Source organism: Zeus faber (assembly GCF_960531495.2).
Source record: "Zeus faber genome assembly, chromosome: 13".
In the NCBI taxonomy this organism is placed as follows: domain Eukaryota; kingdom Metazoa; phylum Chordata; class Actinopteri; order Zeiformes; family Zeidae; genus Zeus; species Zeus faber.
The window spans coordinates 13887885-13903242 of record NC_137198.1 but is presented as its reverse complement, the minus strand read 5'-3'; the positions used below and the strand labels follow the sequence as shown (position 1 = coordinate 13903242).

At 45.0% G+C, this 15358-nt stretch overlaps 3 protein-coding genes across 3 annotated transcripts; 1 reads left to right on the top strand and 2 right to left on the bottom strand.

The window, feature by feature from the left end:
- Positions 1 to 210: 210 nt before the first annotated feature.
- iah1 (isoamyl acetate hydrolyzing esterase 1 (putative)) lies at positions 211 to 4045 on the bottom strand (the record flags this gene model as incomplete). The annotated part of the gene is made up of 6 exons (XM_080011880.1): positions 211 to 589; positions 2064 to 2185; positions 2285 to 2446; positions 2765 to 2925; positions 3718 to 3770; positions 3983 to 4045. 6 exons carry the CDS (start codon positions 4043 to 4045, stop codon positions 413 to 415), a joined length of 738 nt encoding a protein of 245 aa, XP_079868006.1. The 3' UTR covers positions 211 to 412.
- A 1378-nt stretch (positions 4046 to 5423) lies between these two features.
- Positions 5424 to 7356, top strand: LOC307239511 (uncharacterized protein). The gene is made up of 2 exons (XM_080012923.1): positions 5424 to 5764; positions 6002 to 7356. The coding sequence occupies exons 1-2, from the start codon at positions 5425 to 5427 to the stop codon at positions 6655 to 6657; spliced, it is 996 nt and encodes a 331-aa protein (XP_079869049.1). The 5' UTR covers position 5424; the 3' UTR covers positions 6658 to 7356.
- A 234-nt stretch (positions 7357 to 7590) lies between these two features.
- On the bottom strand, positions 7591 to 15072 carry LOC307238755 (cleavage and polyadenylation specificity factor subunit 3-like). The gene is made up of 18 exons (XM_080011879.1): positions 14910 to 15072; positions 14718 to 14781; positions 14311 to 14408; positions 13436 to 13564; positions 13094 to 13271; positions 12870 to 12959; positions 12623 to 12773; positions 11770 to 11945; positions 11523 to 11681; positions 11234 to 11380; positions 10528 to 10680; positions 10162 to 10270; positions 9862 to 9960; positions 9645 to 9739; positions 9278 to 9365; positions 9023 to 9089; positions 8785 to 8881; positions 7591 to 8674 (listed from the first exon to the last, which is right to left on the bottom strand). Exons 1-18 carry the CDS (start codon positions 14978 to 14980, stop codon positions 8573 to 8575), a joined length of 2073 nt encoding a protein of 690 aa, XP_079868005.1. The 5' UTR covers positions 14981 to 15072; the 3' UTR covers positions 7591 to 8572.
- Positions 15073 to 15358: the final 286 nt, after the last annotated feature.

Genomic DNA, 15358 nt, shown 5'->3' with positions numbered 1-15358 from the left:
AGCTAGCTAGCAAAGTCAAGGGACACAATGGCAAAACAATAAAATAAAAATGCAACAGCAATGCCTATAATAACCGGGAATTTTAACGGCTGCCGATCATGCAGTTTTAGATTCCATTTCCTTTTTAGATCCCAGCCAAAAGCAGCCATCTTGTCCTCCATCAACATTGATCATTAAGACACTAGATCTTACTTGAATTGACAGCATATATAAAAATAAAAGCTTTATTTGAGTAATCGTTTCACATACATTTTCACCCTCCCTCACCCAAAGTCTCCGTTTCATCTGTTCACAAGATTTCAAGTCCAACGTATTCTCGGGATTTCAGGGAATCGTGTGCTTTATACGCGTTCACTACCAAAGCACGTGGAGGTGCCTTGAACCAGTGGTGTAAAGGAGTTTGGTTGCGTCTTCACGGGTCGCAGAGCAGAGTGCTCTTGGGGTTTTGGGGGTCCACGTCTCCCCAGTAGGGCAGGGTGAACGGCAGAGTGGCCACTCGACTCTCCAGCAGCCTCCACACGTGCCGGGACACAAACTGGTTTCCCTCGTCTGAGAGATGCAGGCCATCAGACAGGTACACAGAGTAGTCCTGAGAAACAAGAGAAAAATAATAAAATACAATTCAAAATCATACATTTATGATTTTCATTTGTCCCACTCAACTGTTTGACAGAAGCAGTACAATCTATCCATATTACATTTGAATTTATTTTCATTTTCTAGAATCAACTTGAATTCCATAGTCTGCCTTCTAATGTCAAATTTTGATACATACCGAAAATGTTAATTTTTATTTGCTGTAAGAGTCAATGTGTCATGTAATTTTTAGTTAGTAATTCCTACTATTTTAAAGTCATTCTTTAAAAGAGTAGGTGGAGAGTTTTTAAATTTTGTTTCAAATTTTTAATTTAGTTTGTTTCTAGGATGGTTTTATTATTTTGGTAGTTCTAGGACTATTGTAATAGCCCTTCTTATTCTTTATGTTAGGGAATGTACGATAAAATAAACCTATCTTTATCTTCAAATTAATCTTTAGCTTTACTGTATATTGTCTTCCAGGTGATCCTCAGGTTTATTACAAAATTGTCACTTTGTTATTGCCTTTCATTAATACGACCTGCTGTGACACTGAAATTTGACCATTTTGGCACTGCAGGAGCCTTTTTCGTAAATCTAAAACCTTTGGAGGAACCCTCCCTTCTGTGCCGCCACTGCAGTAACTAGCAAAAGATTGTCGTTCCTTAGAACTCAGTTTTGAGGAACTTTTCTTTAGCTTCTACCCCAGGGCAGGGCCAAACCGGCACAAGAGGAACTTTGAGTGACGTAGGTGCATGGAGATTGGTCTAGATGTAAGGGCACAGTCCCTCGCCCCCGGCCCACTGAGGACAGTCCGCCCGCGTGAGTTGCATCGCTGTAGGTGTGGACCAGCCCAGGAAATAATCCCTAACCAATAAAAGTAAGTATTTTGACTGTAGATTTATTCATTTCCTTTTATTTTCCAACGTTAATTAAACGAGTTAATGTGCGCCCCATAATCCCTGTGCGCTGTCCCGATGCGAGCCTGTACCTTACGAAAGTCGGAACTTACTTTTGAATGATGTCTTGTAGATCTAATATGAGTGAAGATGGAGCAGCCGGATCGCTAATTTCTTGACTCAAATTTATTCAGAAACCGATCTTAATGGACAGATAAGGTGAAAGTTATGAAGTAAATAAAGCACGGAACTCATGCTGAAACCCCGTTGGCTTAAGTCACTTCAGAGTTCCTATTAGCGAGGCGGATTCAACCAGAAGAAAAGACGCCTTTGAAGGTTTCTAGTTCTTGGAGGACCGTCCTAGTTCCCCTCTGGGAGTCCCCAGAACTATTCAGTGCGAAAACGCCTAATCCTAAAGCATTTTTTTTTTTAATGTACTGCTTTTCTGGTATACATTAAGAAAATTTTAATTAGTTATAAAAAAAATTAAAATAAAAGCATTGCTTTGAAACCGGTATAAAAAACCAAGGTAATGGTGGTGGTGGCGGCGGCATTTGTTTGAACGGACAACCTCTGGACATTTCTCACCTGTCCATCTTTCTGCATCAGCGTCCACAGGTCGAGGATTTCTGCCCCGCACTGACCCGCAGCCTGAACACAGGCCTGGGCGTACTGCCCTGTGACGGGGTTCAGACGGTTCAGAGGGGATCCTGGGAGGAAAGGTGAGAAACAATGCACAAATTCTCAGGATCTATGTAAGTTGATAAGCGAGATAAAAGGGATCAAATAATAAAGTACTGGAACACCACCTTTCAGACGGCACTCCTTTTCCCACGCAGGCTCGTGAAGAGGAGGGGGACTGATGAGGATGACTTTGTCTGCAGATACCCCGACTGAGGCCAGATGCCGGACGATGTCCTTTAGGTTCTCTGAGTATTCAGGCAAAGGGACGTGCTGCCGGGGGTTCTTGTCTGGAAGCAAAAAAAACCCGCAACATTTCTGTTTTGTAAATCAAAAACAACCATATTCTAAGTGGTGTTTTAAAGCATTTGAGCAAATGTCATAACGGGAGTTTCAATAACGTAAAAACTTTTTGTGGCGGCTTCTGATTTCATGCACACACGAATTTCACTTTAGTTTAAATCTCTGTTGCAGAATATCAGCCATTAATGCTTGGCTTGAATCTCCTTGGAAATACTTAAAACAGTATATTATTTGGGGGGGGGGGGGGGGGGTAAAAAACGCCTCCTTTAAAAAAATATCAGAAGGTTACACCGTATAAAATGTACCTTCCAGAGCGCAGTCATTGGCGCCAAAAAAGACTGTGACAGCCACTATGTTGTTGTTGTTGTTGTTGCCTGGGCCTCCGCTGGGGAAGAGTCGAGGCAGCAGAATCTTCGCCCATCTGGAGTTGTAGCCCGACAGTCCTCTGTTCACGACGTCACATTTTCTAAGGGTGAGAAATGCACAAACTGCAATCAGTTTTTCATGTTTAAGCACCATTGGAGGAGTATACATTGCTGCTGCACCAATGTATACATGAATTGTATTTATTTTTTTTTTTTACCAATATCAACAACTAAAGTATAACTGCAGGCAGCAATACACGGGTCCAGATAGGCGCGTTTGGTATGTATTACAGTTTTCCTGGTTCTCTGAAACGCGGCCCGAGTTTCCCTTGAACGCCGCATCGGCTCCACCGGTCTGTCGTCCTCTGGTTGCTCGTCTGGCGGAGCAACCGCTAACGCGGCGTACGCAGTGCAGCCCTCCGAATGTGAAACGGGACTCGTAGAACATCGGTTTGCGATAACAAAGCGGCCGGCTCCCTGAAACGAACCAAGTCGTCCGGGCGGTCCTCTTACTTCTGGTCCAGTGACTTCTCCAAAATGTACACCGGCATTGATCGAACTCGAAACGACGAGACGTCGGAAACATCGCGGTTCTAACGAGACCTCAACCATGTCTGGGCGCGCTACCGTAAAAACAATAAGGAAACCCTTAACGTAAGCAAGAACTACCTTTTACATACGTTTTTATTTACACTCTATCTTCGTTATCGTTGCACGCTGTGTGCGAAAGGTGCTTTACGTTAAAATGTTTACACATTGCACTTTAATATTACTGTCGTTTTCAGTGGGTTGCCTCTGATTCATGTAAAGCGCGTTGAGTTGCATGTTGTGGAGGAAATGCCACACAAATGAAGATTCTCAATAATAACAGCCATTCGGGAACTGCTACTCACCCAGCTAACTTGTTGGCGATTTCTGAGCCCCACCCATTGGCTTGGAACGCAAACTGAAACGTTAAACAGCAGTTAAGTCGTGAAAACAAACACCACAGCCGCCGTTTATTCGCACTACGGGCTGTAGCCGCCAGCCGCTAACGCTAGCCGCCACAGAGGCGACTGTAATGCAGAGCTGAATAACAAGAACGAATCGTGATTCAAGCTGATGCTCGTACTGACTTGTGAAATAGTATTAATACCGTCAATACTATTAAATATCAACCTGAGTGATGGAGTCTCCAAGTAACACCACCTGAGGCCAAACTACCGGTTTCATTTTGGACATGACGCCGACCCACGGGCCGCCGGCCCGTCGGCCAATCAGGAGCGAGATGCAGACACACTTCCGGGTTCCTTTTCTCACGTTTCATTCAATATTAAGATTCAACATTAAGATAAATACAAGACAAAATAAAAACAAAACAATTTTTTTTTTTTACAAAATTAAAATGTAGCCAATAGAAATTCATGACTTCGGCAAATGCAGAAGAACAATAAAATTAAACAGATCAATAAATGTGTGTACGCGGTGGAGCTTTCCCATACGTCCCATACATTCAGCACGGTACTGTGCACCGTTTAGTCTTTGGCCGTTTTTACATTTTACTTTCTGTAAATATTTGTAGAAATAGGACGGATAGACAGATAGTGCGTGCCATAAATTAAACACTTCCCTCATACTTCCTCGAAAGTTAACTTTACATACTTTGAAAGTAAGTGTAGGAGGCATCGGCAGCAGCATCAGCATCAGCAGCATCATAATCATCATCATCAGCATCATCATCATCATCAGCAGCATCATCATCATCAGCAGCATCATCATCATCATCATCAGCATCATCATCATCAGCAGCAGCATGATCCTTTGTGCATTTAAGAACCCCAGTCATCAGCTCACATGACCGTCAACAGGCTTCGCGATTCAAGAGGTGTATTTGTCACACACAAGTAAACCTCTTGAATCTTCACATCACTGCACATCTTTATGCATCTTCATCGTGTTGCTTTGCCCTGGAAATACATCATTAGGGTTTTGTAACCGATGCCAAGAGACAGAAACTTCAATCCACATATCACTTACGGCAAAAATGTTTTTTTTACGCGTGTGTATATATCAAACATGGACACCTGCATCGCTGCCGCTGTGCAACACATTTTGAATCGTACGGACAAAAAGGCGAGAAGAGATTGTAGAAAAGAAAACCCACTGTGATATTTGTGGGACGTTGTACCTCCAAGCGGTTCTGTTTGTGTGAGGACTGTGTTGTAGTTATGGGGAGTCGCACAGAGGTGATTCTGTTAACTCTCTTACTTCGCGCACAGCTGACTACAAGCCTGACATGATTCATATCGATCCAAAATCGAATAGGAAAACCGAACATCTTTACATAGCTCCTACAGTTTGTACTATTTTGTGTTCTGCTTATAATAATGATAATTATTTTCCTTTTATACCGATTTTTTTTTTTATAAATGCGAAAATTATGATTCTAAATAAATGAACGTTGGTTATCGATTAATATTATAGTTAAATATTTTAAGTAATATAATAGTATTATAATAACAACAACCGGCTACGGTGTGTATATTCCCTCCACCAGGGGCGTTGTGGGTGGAGTGGGGCTTCCGGTCAACAGCCGGAAATGACTTTCGGCTCCGGTAAACATGGCGGGGGTTAGACTACAGGTCGGGAAAGGAGCCTGTTATTTTACAAATAAACCACGTGGCCAGGCGGTGCTGGACTCCCGGGGCGGTCAGAATAGGAATATAGTGCACGGCTATTCTGCGTGGACGGCAAGGTCAGGGGAAGGTCAAGAAGGTGGAGTTAATGGGGGCCATTCTCCCCCAAAGCGCGCGGCCGCCGGAGCTCCACGACGATGTCACGCAGCCGTCAAGTTGCTGCGCGGCGGCCGGGACGACGGAGCCGGTAAAGATAGCCCTGGTTCTAAACCCTACGTGGAGGATAGCGTTTTGTTTCTACCTCACCGCACCTGCTCCAGTAGAGGTGAGAATATACAAAGAACCTTAATGTTAATTAAAAACGTTGCAATAATCCTCCGTATCAACAAGTCACGCTTGTCAAAAATCTGGAGTTGTGCAAGTTTGCATACCTATCCATCAAATGCAATCTGCACACATACCGCGTGTACCAGGGTGGGAAAACAAAACGCTCATAACAATATAATATATGCACTATTGCGAAGGACGAGTGTTTCAACAGCCCCCTCTCTGACCCACCCAGGTCAAGCCAGTTGTCAGGCTGAGCTGCCAAGCGCTCAGTGTTCCGGGCGAGCCACCAGACAACCTGGACGGTTCATGTTTGTTAGATCATACAGTGGCCACAATGCCAGTTATGAACCGCTGTATAAAAGCAAAACGGGTTACTATGACGTCCTGGAGCTCTCCCGCAACGCCACGCAGGCCCAGATAAAAACGGCGTACTACAAGCAGTCCTTCCTCTACCACCCCGACAAGAACTCGGGCAGCACGGAGGCTCCGCTCCGCTTCTCGGACATCAGCGAGGCCTACAAGGTGCTGGGCAACAAGTCCCTGCGGAAGAAGTACGACCTGGGCCTTTTAAACCAGTCGGACCTGGTGGGAGCCGCCAGGCCCTCGGGAGGGGACGCGGCCTCCTCCAAAGACAAACGGGCCGGGCCGGGCCGGCACTCCGCCACGGGGCTCGACTGCCATAAAGTGTTCGACTTTGACAAATACATTAAGTCCCACTACGGTGAGCAGCTTCAGAGGCAGAGGGAGATGAGAGAACGGAAGGAGATGCTGGAGAAGACAGGGGCCGGAGTGGGAGAGAAGAAGCTGGGGAGGATGATGGAGGTCACCGTCGGGATGCTGCTCGCCATGGCCGCTGCTTTAGTGTTCAGTATAAGCGCCGGGAATTGATTCAGAGGGGACGAATCGGAAGTTCGGGTTTCAGTCGTGCCGCTTACCTTGTGTTGTGTTTAGTCTGCAGGGTCCGGTTCCTTTCATGTTCTTCGGGGGCAAGTTGAATTCCTCACTTTACCATCATGCACCACAGGGCCGGGGTAATATTTCTACACCTTAACCTGAATAGCTGAGTGTGATACTTTGCAACTATTTGGGAAGAGAAGTGATTTAACATGCAAAGAAATGTATCATATCCCTGTATCCAAACACAAATGATAGTCACTGTCCACTGGGTGATTTGGGGACAGTCTGACACTTCAGTCCATGTTATTTATACTAGAGGTTTTAGATTCCACTACGTCACCGATCACGTACAGAGAACAGGAATATTTAAAGGTTTATTTTTATAGCCGATGTGCAATACAGCTTTGTTGACTTTTATAAAGTCACCTGGCAAGCAAGTGGCTTGTTGAAATACATGCATGTAAATGACATGTTAAAAAAGACAATGGTAGCTTTTCGCATGTGAGATGCATTATCAACAGTGATAATTTGATTGTATTCTGATAAACATCTGATGAGGTGATTTGTTCGGATGTGCAATGTTCCTCCAATGACATTAATTGTAAAATTGATCTATTAAATTATAATAAATGAATCATTCAGTGTTCCGGTTGAAATAAATGCTGCATTTTGTTCTTTATTGTGTAAGAGTGCTATTAAGTACAATGGTAGGGTGTTTAGACCTGTCAAGCACCAGATTATTTATTTGGTGAATAAACATTTGGTACAGATAGTGATTATCTTCATGTTCTTAAATTACCATTTTCATCCTCATAATGGAAACTGAGTACCTTAGTGATTTTCTGTTGTAGTTAAAAACCAGTACATCCCAACCTGTTGGGATGTACTGGACTTTTCTCAGTAATCACACAGTACACACACAGTACCAAGTTTTATGAAAGAGCATCACTATGTCCATGTCACACATTGATCAAAGTATGAATTAACAAACGCGTTAGTTACAATAAAATAAATTAAATAACTTAAAATACTCATTGCATGTGCATTTGAGCTATGCATCTACGTGTCAAACTCCCACATTACACCGCCAACAGTAAAATCAGGCAATTAAAAGTATTAATATAACAAATAAGTGGTTAAAACAATCTCCCTTTAGTGTTTGTGCCCCACAGCATTTATTTTCCTAGCAGATGATTCTGACCTCATAACTTCCACTGGCCGTTTAGGTCCTTGCTATTGGCTGCTTGCAATTTTGAAATACTTTTTTTTTAATTTAAGTTCAATCTACTGTGAAGTCACTCACATAGATCTGAGTGTCGCCTAAATGCAATACATTAATTTAAAACACACTTGAAGCTTGATCATGATAATCCAGTGTACTTCTATTAAAATAGAAAAACTTCATGACCATTCAATTGAGTCAAGACAGTGATGGAAAGGGAGATGGACGGTATGTTCAGACTCATCACATAACAGATCTCAGACAGCTGCCAAAAGATCATCCTGGGATCAAACGGGACGAGTGCTACACGATTTGAATCTCCAAAGAGGCCTGAGGCGTTAGAGCAGCTCTTTGTTCTGCGTTCATAACCGTTTAACAGAGCTCGACTACATTAAAAAAAACAAACAAACAAAACACATCACAGTACTTGAGAACAACTTAAGCTTAAAAAAAGCCCTGCTTAACCTCGAGTGTAACTCCAACTCTGGCCCGACATCACTCTCCAAACACCAGCTTAACTACTGAACAGGAATAATACACATGACTCCGGATCAGCAGATAAAGTAAACCCAATCCTGAATATTCAAGTTCACGTTTGTAGACACATCAGCGTCACGAAGGGAGACCTGGCCGCCTCTAGCTTGCCTACGTGACGGTGTTGGTGCTGTACCCTCGGTTGACCCCTCAGTTCACTGGGTTGAGCGCGTCGTAGAGCCGCTGCACGGCCAGCTCCACCATCTCCTTCAGCGAGTCCTCCTCCAGGCCCTCGTCGTCGTAGCACACAGTCTGTGGAGGGCAAAGGGAAACCAGCGGGAAAGGTTAAACTAAAAGGACAGGCGAAGAAACCAAAATAAATTTTGATAGCGCTAAAGTCGCAGAAGGTGCAAACTTCTTACCCGTGTTTCCAGACAGATCTGCACCGTCTTCCCGTCCACCGTCACAGTGAGGTTTTTTCTGTCCCCGAAATCCACACACTCCTCTCCAAACATGTCCCTTCAGACGTTGACGGGCAAAGAAAAAATGACTCCCCTGCCCACTATTGAGCATTTTATTCGTATAACATTTATTCTCGTGTATCCAAACAATCTGCTTTTCACACGTGCGTGGACGCGGATAATCTGTTGGGACACTCACTGCAGCATGACCTCCAGTCTGGCCTGGTACACGTCCATCTCCACAACCACACTCTGGGTCTCCATCACTGTCCAAGAAACAAGCAAGAAAAAAAAAAAAGCCGTGAGTATTCACAACAGAGAAGGACAGACGAGAGCGTTGTAGCTTCAGAGAGACGTAGATTTGATTCAACTATTTCAAACTGAATCAAATGTGTAAACATAGTGCGGGGACCCACACGCTCCCCCTCAGAGCCAGAGCAGCAGCCACACCGACCTTTCTGAGCCTTGGGGTTGGACTGGACCTCCAGCACCACAGTGGTGACGGCATCGGCATACATGTCGTTCAGAGGGTTAGCGATCCACTGAGGGGGAGGGAGGGAGGGAGGGAGGCGGGGAAAGGAGATTTGAGGCAAAGGGAGTCAGAATGTGCCATAAAATTCACCGGGGGAGGACTTAAATATGCGACAAATACTCGGTTCTGGCCTTCTGCACAACTATTGCTAACACACCGAGCGACTCAGGAAATTATGCCAAAACAAAGGGAAAGGGGAAACAATCAAAAACGACACAAATGTCCAATCCGACGGATCGAGATTGCCCGGCTGAGGATGTTTTCGAGCGGATGAGAGGGAGAAACTCACCTCCAGCACCACCATGCCCACCTCGTGCACCAGGGTGATGCTTTTAAAGAGCTTAAGCGTGTTCTTCCCTGTTCCCTCCATCTCCTCCACGTCCCCTGTGACGTGAAAAAAAAAAACCAACATCAACTGTTTGAGACCCCGGTTGAAAAGCTACTTGGCGTGGCGTGTCGTAAATTGCATTTGTACTGTAAATCCACATGAAAAGCCTCACTCTTACCGGTGAGGTTCCTCAGGTTGCAGACCAGAAGGGAGTAGGGTCCGGTGAAGGGAATGGCCTGCGTCTGTTTCACGGTGCTCATAGCCAGCTCCGTGTAGGCTGCCAAACACACGACTCAAGAATCAATCTAAAGGGGACCTGAGACTCTGGGCTTTTCTTCTGAGATCACGTTTCAAAATGCTTTAGAGGTCCAGTGATTTTTCTTTTAAGCAAAAAAAAAAAAAAAAAAAAAAAAGTTAAGTCAGTTAAGTTTATTACTCTCATACTTGAGGCTCGCCGAACTGGGAGCCGCCTACTCACTGGAGAGGTCTGACGGAGTGAGGATGTGGTAGTTGAAGTTCTTCTTCACCAGAATGCCCGACACGCGCTTGCCCTGGACGCACTTCTTGTCGGCCAGAGTTCCCATCACCTGCAGAGGAGGATGCATTCGGCACTCATGTCGACATGTAAAGTCTACTGGTGTTCACCATGAGAGTCACAGTTCATGCCCCAGCCTCCAGATCCTGTCCAGTTTTCCGTGTTTTTTCAGTTGTTTTTTTTCCCCCCTCGAGATCTGAAGCGCTGAATATATTTTTTCCCCCCCGAATTCAAAAAGGCCAGTGCAACGTGCTCCCTCTTTTTGCACAGGACGGCATCCATTTCATTTTTACAGTGTAGCCAACACACCTTGGCCAGTTTCTCCCCTCGGAAGTTGAGGGTGACGGCCTCGGTGTTGCGGGGGTTGTGGACCTCGATGTGGACCTGGTCGTTGTCCTCGTACTCCCTGATCAGAGCCGCCTTCAGACGCGCCATTTCATTCTGCTCACCGTGGACCAGGATCTGAGACGTACCACCAGGGAGGAGAAGGGGAGCTGAAAGTTTTACCGCTGACGAGCACTTTGGGATTTTTAACTTCATGAAAAGTATATTACAACATGTATTAATACAGCTACAACATATAAGTAATGTGGGATTTTACAATGGATGTGCAAATACTATCTAGTCGTATTTTTAAACCTGTGGGCCCCCTAGTGGTCTTTGAGGGTACTGTAAGTGGGCTTTTCATTTTCTTTAAAACTTTGAAAACGCACCACTGTGATACATGTATATTGTCTGTGCACTTCACTTTGTGGTGTTCCTTTGATCATTAAATAAACATGCTCTGAGAATGTGTCTGTCTCCTGTCGTACTTGTGGTCGGATGTGGGCCGCAACCCTTTGAGATTTCGAGGTGGCCGTCAGCAGAAGCACGTTTTAAAATGTTCTCTGCAAGGTTTAACTCTGAGTGAGCAAAGGCAGAGGAACCAACCACAGTGCATAAAAAAAAAACCGACGTCGTCGGCGCAAGTAGCAGGGGGAGACAGATGCGGGACGTGCCCCGCCGCTCGTCCTACCACGTGCGGCGGTTTGAGCGCCCTGATGAACTCGCTGGTCTGCTGGTAGTCTGTGTGGGCGGAGAACGAGATGTAGTCCACAGACATCTTCAGCTGCAGCTTCTGGCCCGACATGGTGGTGATCTCCTCCGGCTCGGACATGATGTGCTGCAGGAAGCCGAGACTCTTACAAACGATATACAACTGCACGTTTTCCAAACAAGTTAAGAAGATGACGTGAACAAAAGGCTACCGAATTATTCTATAAGTGACAGACCAGTTGATAAGGTGTAAAGGCTCCGTCTCTGACCTTGGCCAGCGTTCCTTCTACGCAGTAGCCGGCGATGATCACACCGTTCCTCTTGTCAGTGCACCAGCTCTCAAACAGCTCCCTGGAAAGGCCGCTTTGCATCATACCCGGAGACGCCATGACCACACTGGGGCCGATGTCATCAAAGTGATCCATGCTCTGCAAAGGAGAGATACCAATATATTAGTGTTTAAAATGCATAATCTACCACCAGTGGTTTTAAGTGCTCGGTAAAAGATCCTTCTACCTTGAGGTTACTGATGTGCTTGAAGACAAAGGGGTTGTTGATGTTGATGGCTTTGCGGATCTTGTCGTTCATGGCGTTGACGTAGGTCTGGTACACCGCCATGCACTTCTTGGCCAGGGAGGAGGCGTAGTAAATGGGGATGTCGTGGAGCTCCGGATGGTTCTGCCAATATTCATCTGCGAAGGAATGTGACGGAATGAGGATCACATGTGTAGGGCTGAGCGATAATTATGTATTATTGGTGTGGTAGTCGGGAGTGGTTTTGGTGCCACCTGCAGGTGGGGAAAGCCAGCACGCAGCCGCAGAAGATTGAGGTCAAAGGCATTTTGTATGTGTTTTTGTAATTTTGTAATTGAGAGTGTTCAAAAGCTGCTGTGTTTTCACCACTCCCGCTCTCCTGACAGTGAGGCTGGTCTCCCACTACAGACTGCACGCTACAGTCATTAATTATACGTTTGTCCGAGACAAATGTCGTGACCTTTGTTTAAAAAAAATGCCCAGCTAAGGCTGCCTTTTGTTCCACCTCTCTCTTGGTCCATCTCTACCCTGCACCCAACAGAAACATGCTACAGTGGCGCCCAATGTGGGGCCCAATGTGGGGCTCGATGGACGGTCAAGCAGGAGGACCGGGTGAATCTCCGCTTGGGCAGGCCCTTCGCTGCCTGGTGGAGATACAGGAGGCTCAGGGTCAGGGCCATCCAGCAACAGCAGTGCTGTCTCTCCCCACATGCAGATGGCGCCGGGACCCCTCCCCACTACCACAACTGGTTACCTCCTTAGGGTTTATAACAACATCAGGAAATTTGGAGATTGTGGCCATGCCAATCATGGTGGAAAGCAAGGAGTCTCTCACCCAGGATGAGCAGCAGTTCCTGGGCTCGGCCGAGGGCAAACACGGGGATTAGGCAGCGACCCTCCCTGTTCACGATGTCATGGACGGTGTTACAGAACCTGGCTTCACGCTCTTCCCTTTTTTCATGGATGTGGGTTCCGTAAGTGGACTCCTGATAAGATATTTACATTTGTCACGGCTAATTGTTACAACTCAATGTATTCCATCTTGGATAACGATTAGACCCGCAAAGCCCTTTGGGACGTACTATGATCAGAATGTCTGGTTTGACGCTGGGGATCTCGGCTGCCATCAGATGTCTGTCCTCCTGACGGGAAAAGTCTCCCGTGTACAACAGCTTGAAAAGGAAAAAACAAATTGTGTTAAATCTGGAGAAAAGCAGAAAGGAAACTGTTTATTCACTGTTTAGCAAGAAATAAGTTATCGTTAAAATGATTCTTTATAAAACCAAATGGGACATTCTTTAAGTACCTTAACACCGGCTATCTCTATCATAAACATGGCGGCTCCCAGGACGTGACCAGCATGGTAGCACCAAAACTTGATTCCAGCCACTTCTTTGACTTCATGGAAGTTGATGGTTTCTATCTTGTCCATACTCTCCTCCAGATCAGTCTCAGTGTACAGCATGTCGTCTGCTGAGATGTTGCTGCAATAACACAACGCAACACTAATTATCAGCTGCAGAACAGGGCTACAATGGGTAATATTCAAAATGTGTGTAATTGCCAGGTGTTGCTGTAAAGAAGGCTGGTCTCCGTATATTCACTTAAAAAAAACAAACCAAACGACTAATGGAAAACTGTTTCTAACCTGACTTTCACGTAATCAGACAGTAGCCAGCGGTAGATGGCCTTCGTGGCGTGGGTCATAAATGTTCTGCCTTTGAAGCTGGTTTTCTGGAGGAACCAGGGCAGAGCTCCACAGTGATCCAAGTGGAAGCTGCCAGGACACAATTATTAAACAAATTATAAACCTGCATATAAAAACATTTACATAATGAATAATAAATGTGTGGGTCCCCAACCAAAACCCATCCCAACAGCCACATCTAGTGGCCCATAAAGTGATAGAACCTTCTCTCTAAATAAATCACATTTATGATAAGACCAGGAAGTTTTCTTCTAGGATTATGTTTTCATAGGGTTTGTGATGTGTCTGGTTAAGATATTTGAGTTTCTGGATTCAAATGTATTTATCTAAAATATACCTGACATAGCAAAGCATTTCACAATAAACATTTCTTACTACATTGCTAAGTGTTTGTCATTACTAATAGCTAGAAATTGATTTTAAAGGCCCATCTAGATTCTCTGGTTTTAAAATCTGTCCCATCTGAATTTATAATTTAATTGTTTTTTGGCACAGACTATTCACTCCATCGATCACAACTGTACAAGCAGCAATTCATCAGTATGTGCATTGAGGCAGCCTGAAAATACTAATAAACCCTATCTTAATTCTACTCTTAATCTCCATTCATGTGCCTTATTCCTTATTCTTTTGAATTTATAAGACTTCCCTTTCCTTCCATTCACTTCCACACAGTAAGATGCACAATCTTGAATAATTATGTCAAAGACAAAAGTAATGGGAATGTAAAAAGTCTATGGTTATGATGATTACAATACTGGGATTTGTATTGTGTCTTAGATATGCAAAGCTGGCCTTCTCCGCCTTGAACTCACTGGCTGATGAGCAGCAGGTCAATCTCAGCTGGGTCGATCAGGTCGATGTAGGGGAGAGCGTCCATTCCCTCCAAGCCGGGGTGTATGCCACAGTCCAGCTGCATGTAAGAAATGAAAATACATGTATTGTATACACGGTATATACACAAGTAAATCAGCAATATCATTACTGCTGTTCAAGTCGAATTAAATGTATAATTTGGACGACACAGTAAAGCTTGCCTATGCAGAGTAAACATAGGACAGTAAAAATATTTCACGGGTCAAGGGATAGAAGGCTTACTGGAGTGGGAGAGCATAATGCATCACAGTAAACTTGTGCATTAACTAATGTTTTGGCGTGTATTACCAGGGATTACCATTGATATTAGAAAACCACATTACAGGTGGGAATGCGACATTATTACCATGATTTTTCTCCCTTTGAATTCCAGGATAATGCATGACCTCCCGACCTCCTGACCGGCGCCCCTGCACAGGGAGCATTTTAGTTCTTTAAATGCATTCAACTACATTGTTATTGTTCCATGGTTGTACGCATGCAGCTCCACGTCGGATAAGCCGGTTTCGTTTCTAAGCAAGTAGAGGCGGGCTCTTACAGCGGTCGAATAAGGAGCTGGTCGCTCTCTTCTGCGGGCACAGCCAGCTCCACTTTACGTTTTGTGGCCATGGTGAGTCGGACGAATATATCCGAAGGGAGAGAATTACAATTACGCAAAACCAGGCAGCGCCGTCACAAGCGCTTTTCAATCGAGCCGCCGCACGAACGGACGGACGGGCGATCGGCGTCGGACACTTCCGGCGCCGAACCAAAACACAGCCGACGAGAAACAACTTCCGCAATACCTCGTTCCGGTTTGAGCGACAGTCGAAGCCGTGCAAATAGTCGAGTACAATTTTAAAAGACGACCCCCCCGGTGTTTTAGATGGATGCCAAATCAAATGATAAACGCTACGTTCAAAGGCGCAAACGTTGATGTCTTGTCTACTTTGTGGATTTTCTTTTGTTTCGTTTGTATTTCGTCTGTGCCGCGGCCCCTTTAAGCGG

Excerpts from the sequence above, each read along its gene's own strand:
- LOC307239511 (XM_080012923.1), top strand. The coding sequence starts at position 5,425 with ATGGCGGGGGTTAGACTACAGGTCGGGAAAGGAGCCTGTTATTTTACA. Across the intron at positions 5,765-6,001 it reads CCGCACCTGCTCCAGTAGAG|GTCAAGCCAGTTGTCAGGCT; the intron begins GTGAGAATATAC and ends TGACCCACCCAG.
- LOC307238755 (XM_080011879.1), bottom strand. The coding sequence starts at position 14,980 with ATGGCCACAAAACGTAAAGTGGAGCTGGCTGTGCCCGCAGAAGAGAGC. Across the intron at positions 11,682-11,769 it reads AGCACATCAGTAACCTCAAG|AGCATGGATCACTTTGATGA; the intron begins GTAGAAGGATCT and ends TCTCCTTTGCAG. Across the intron at positions 9,961-10,161 it reads CACTCCGTCAGACCTCTCCA|CCTACACGGAGCTGGCTATG; the intron begins GTGAGTAGGCGG and ends TGTGTTTGGCAG.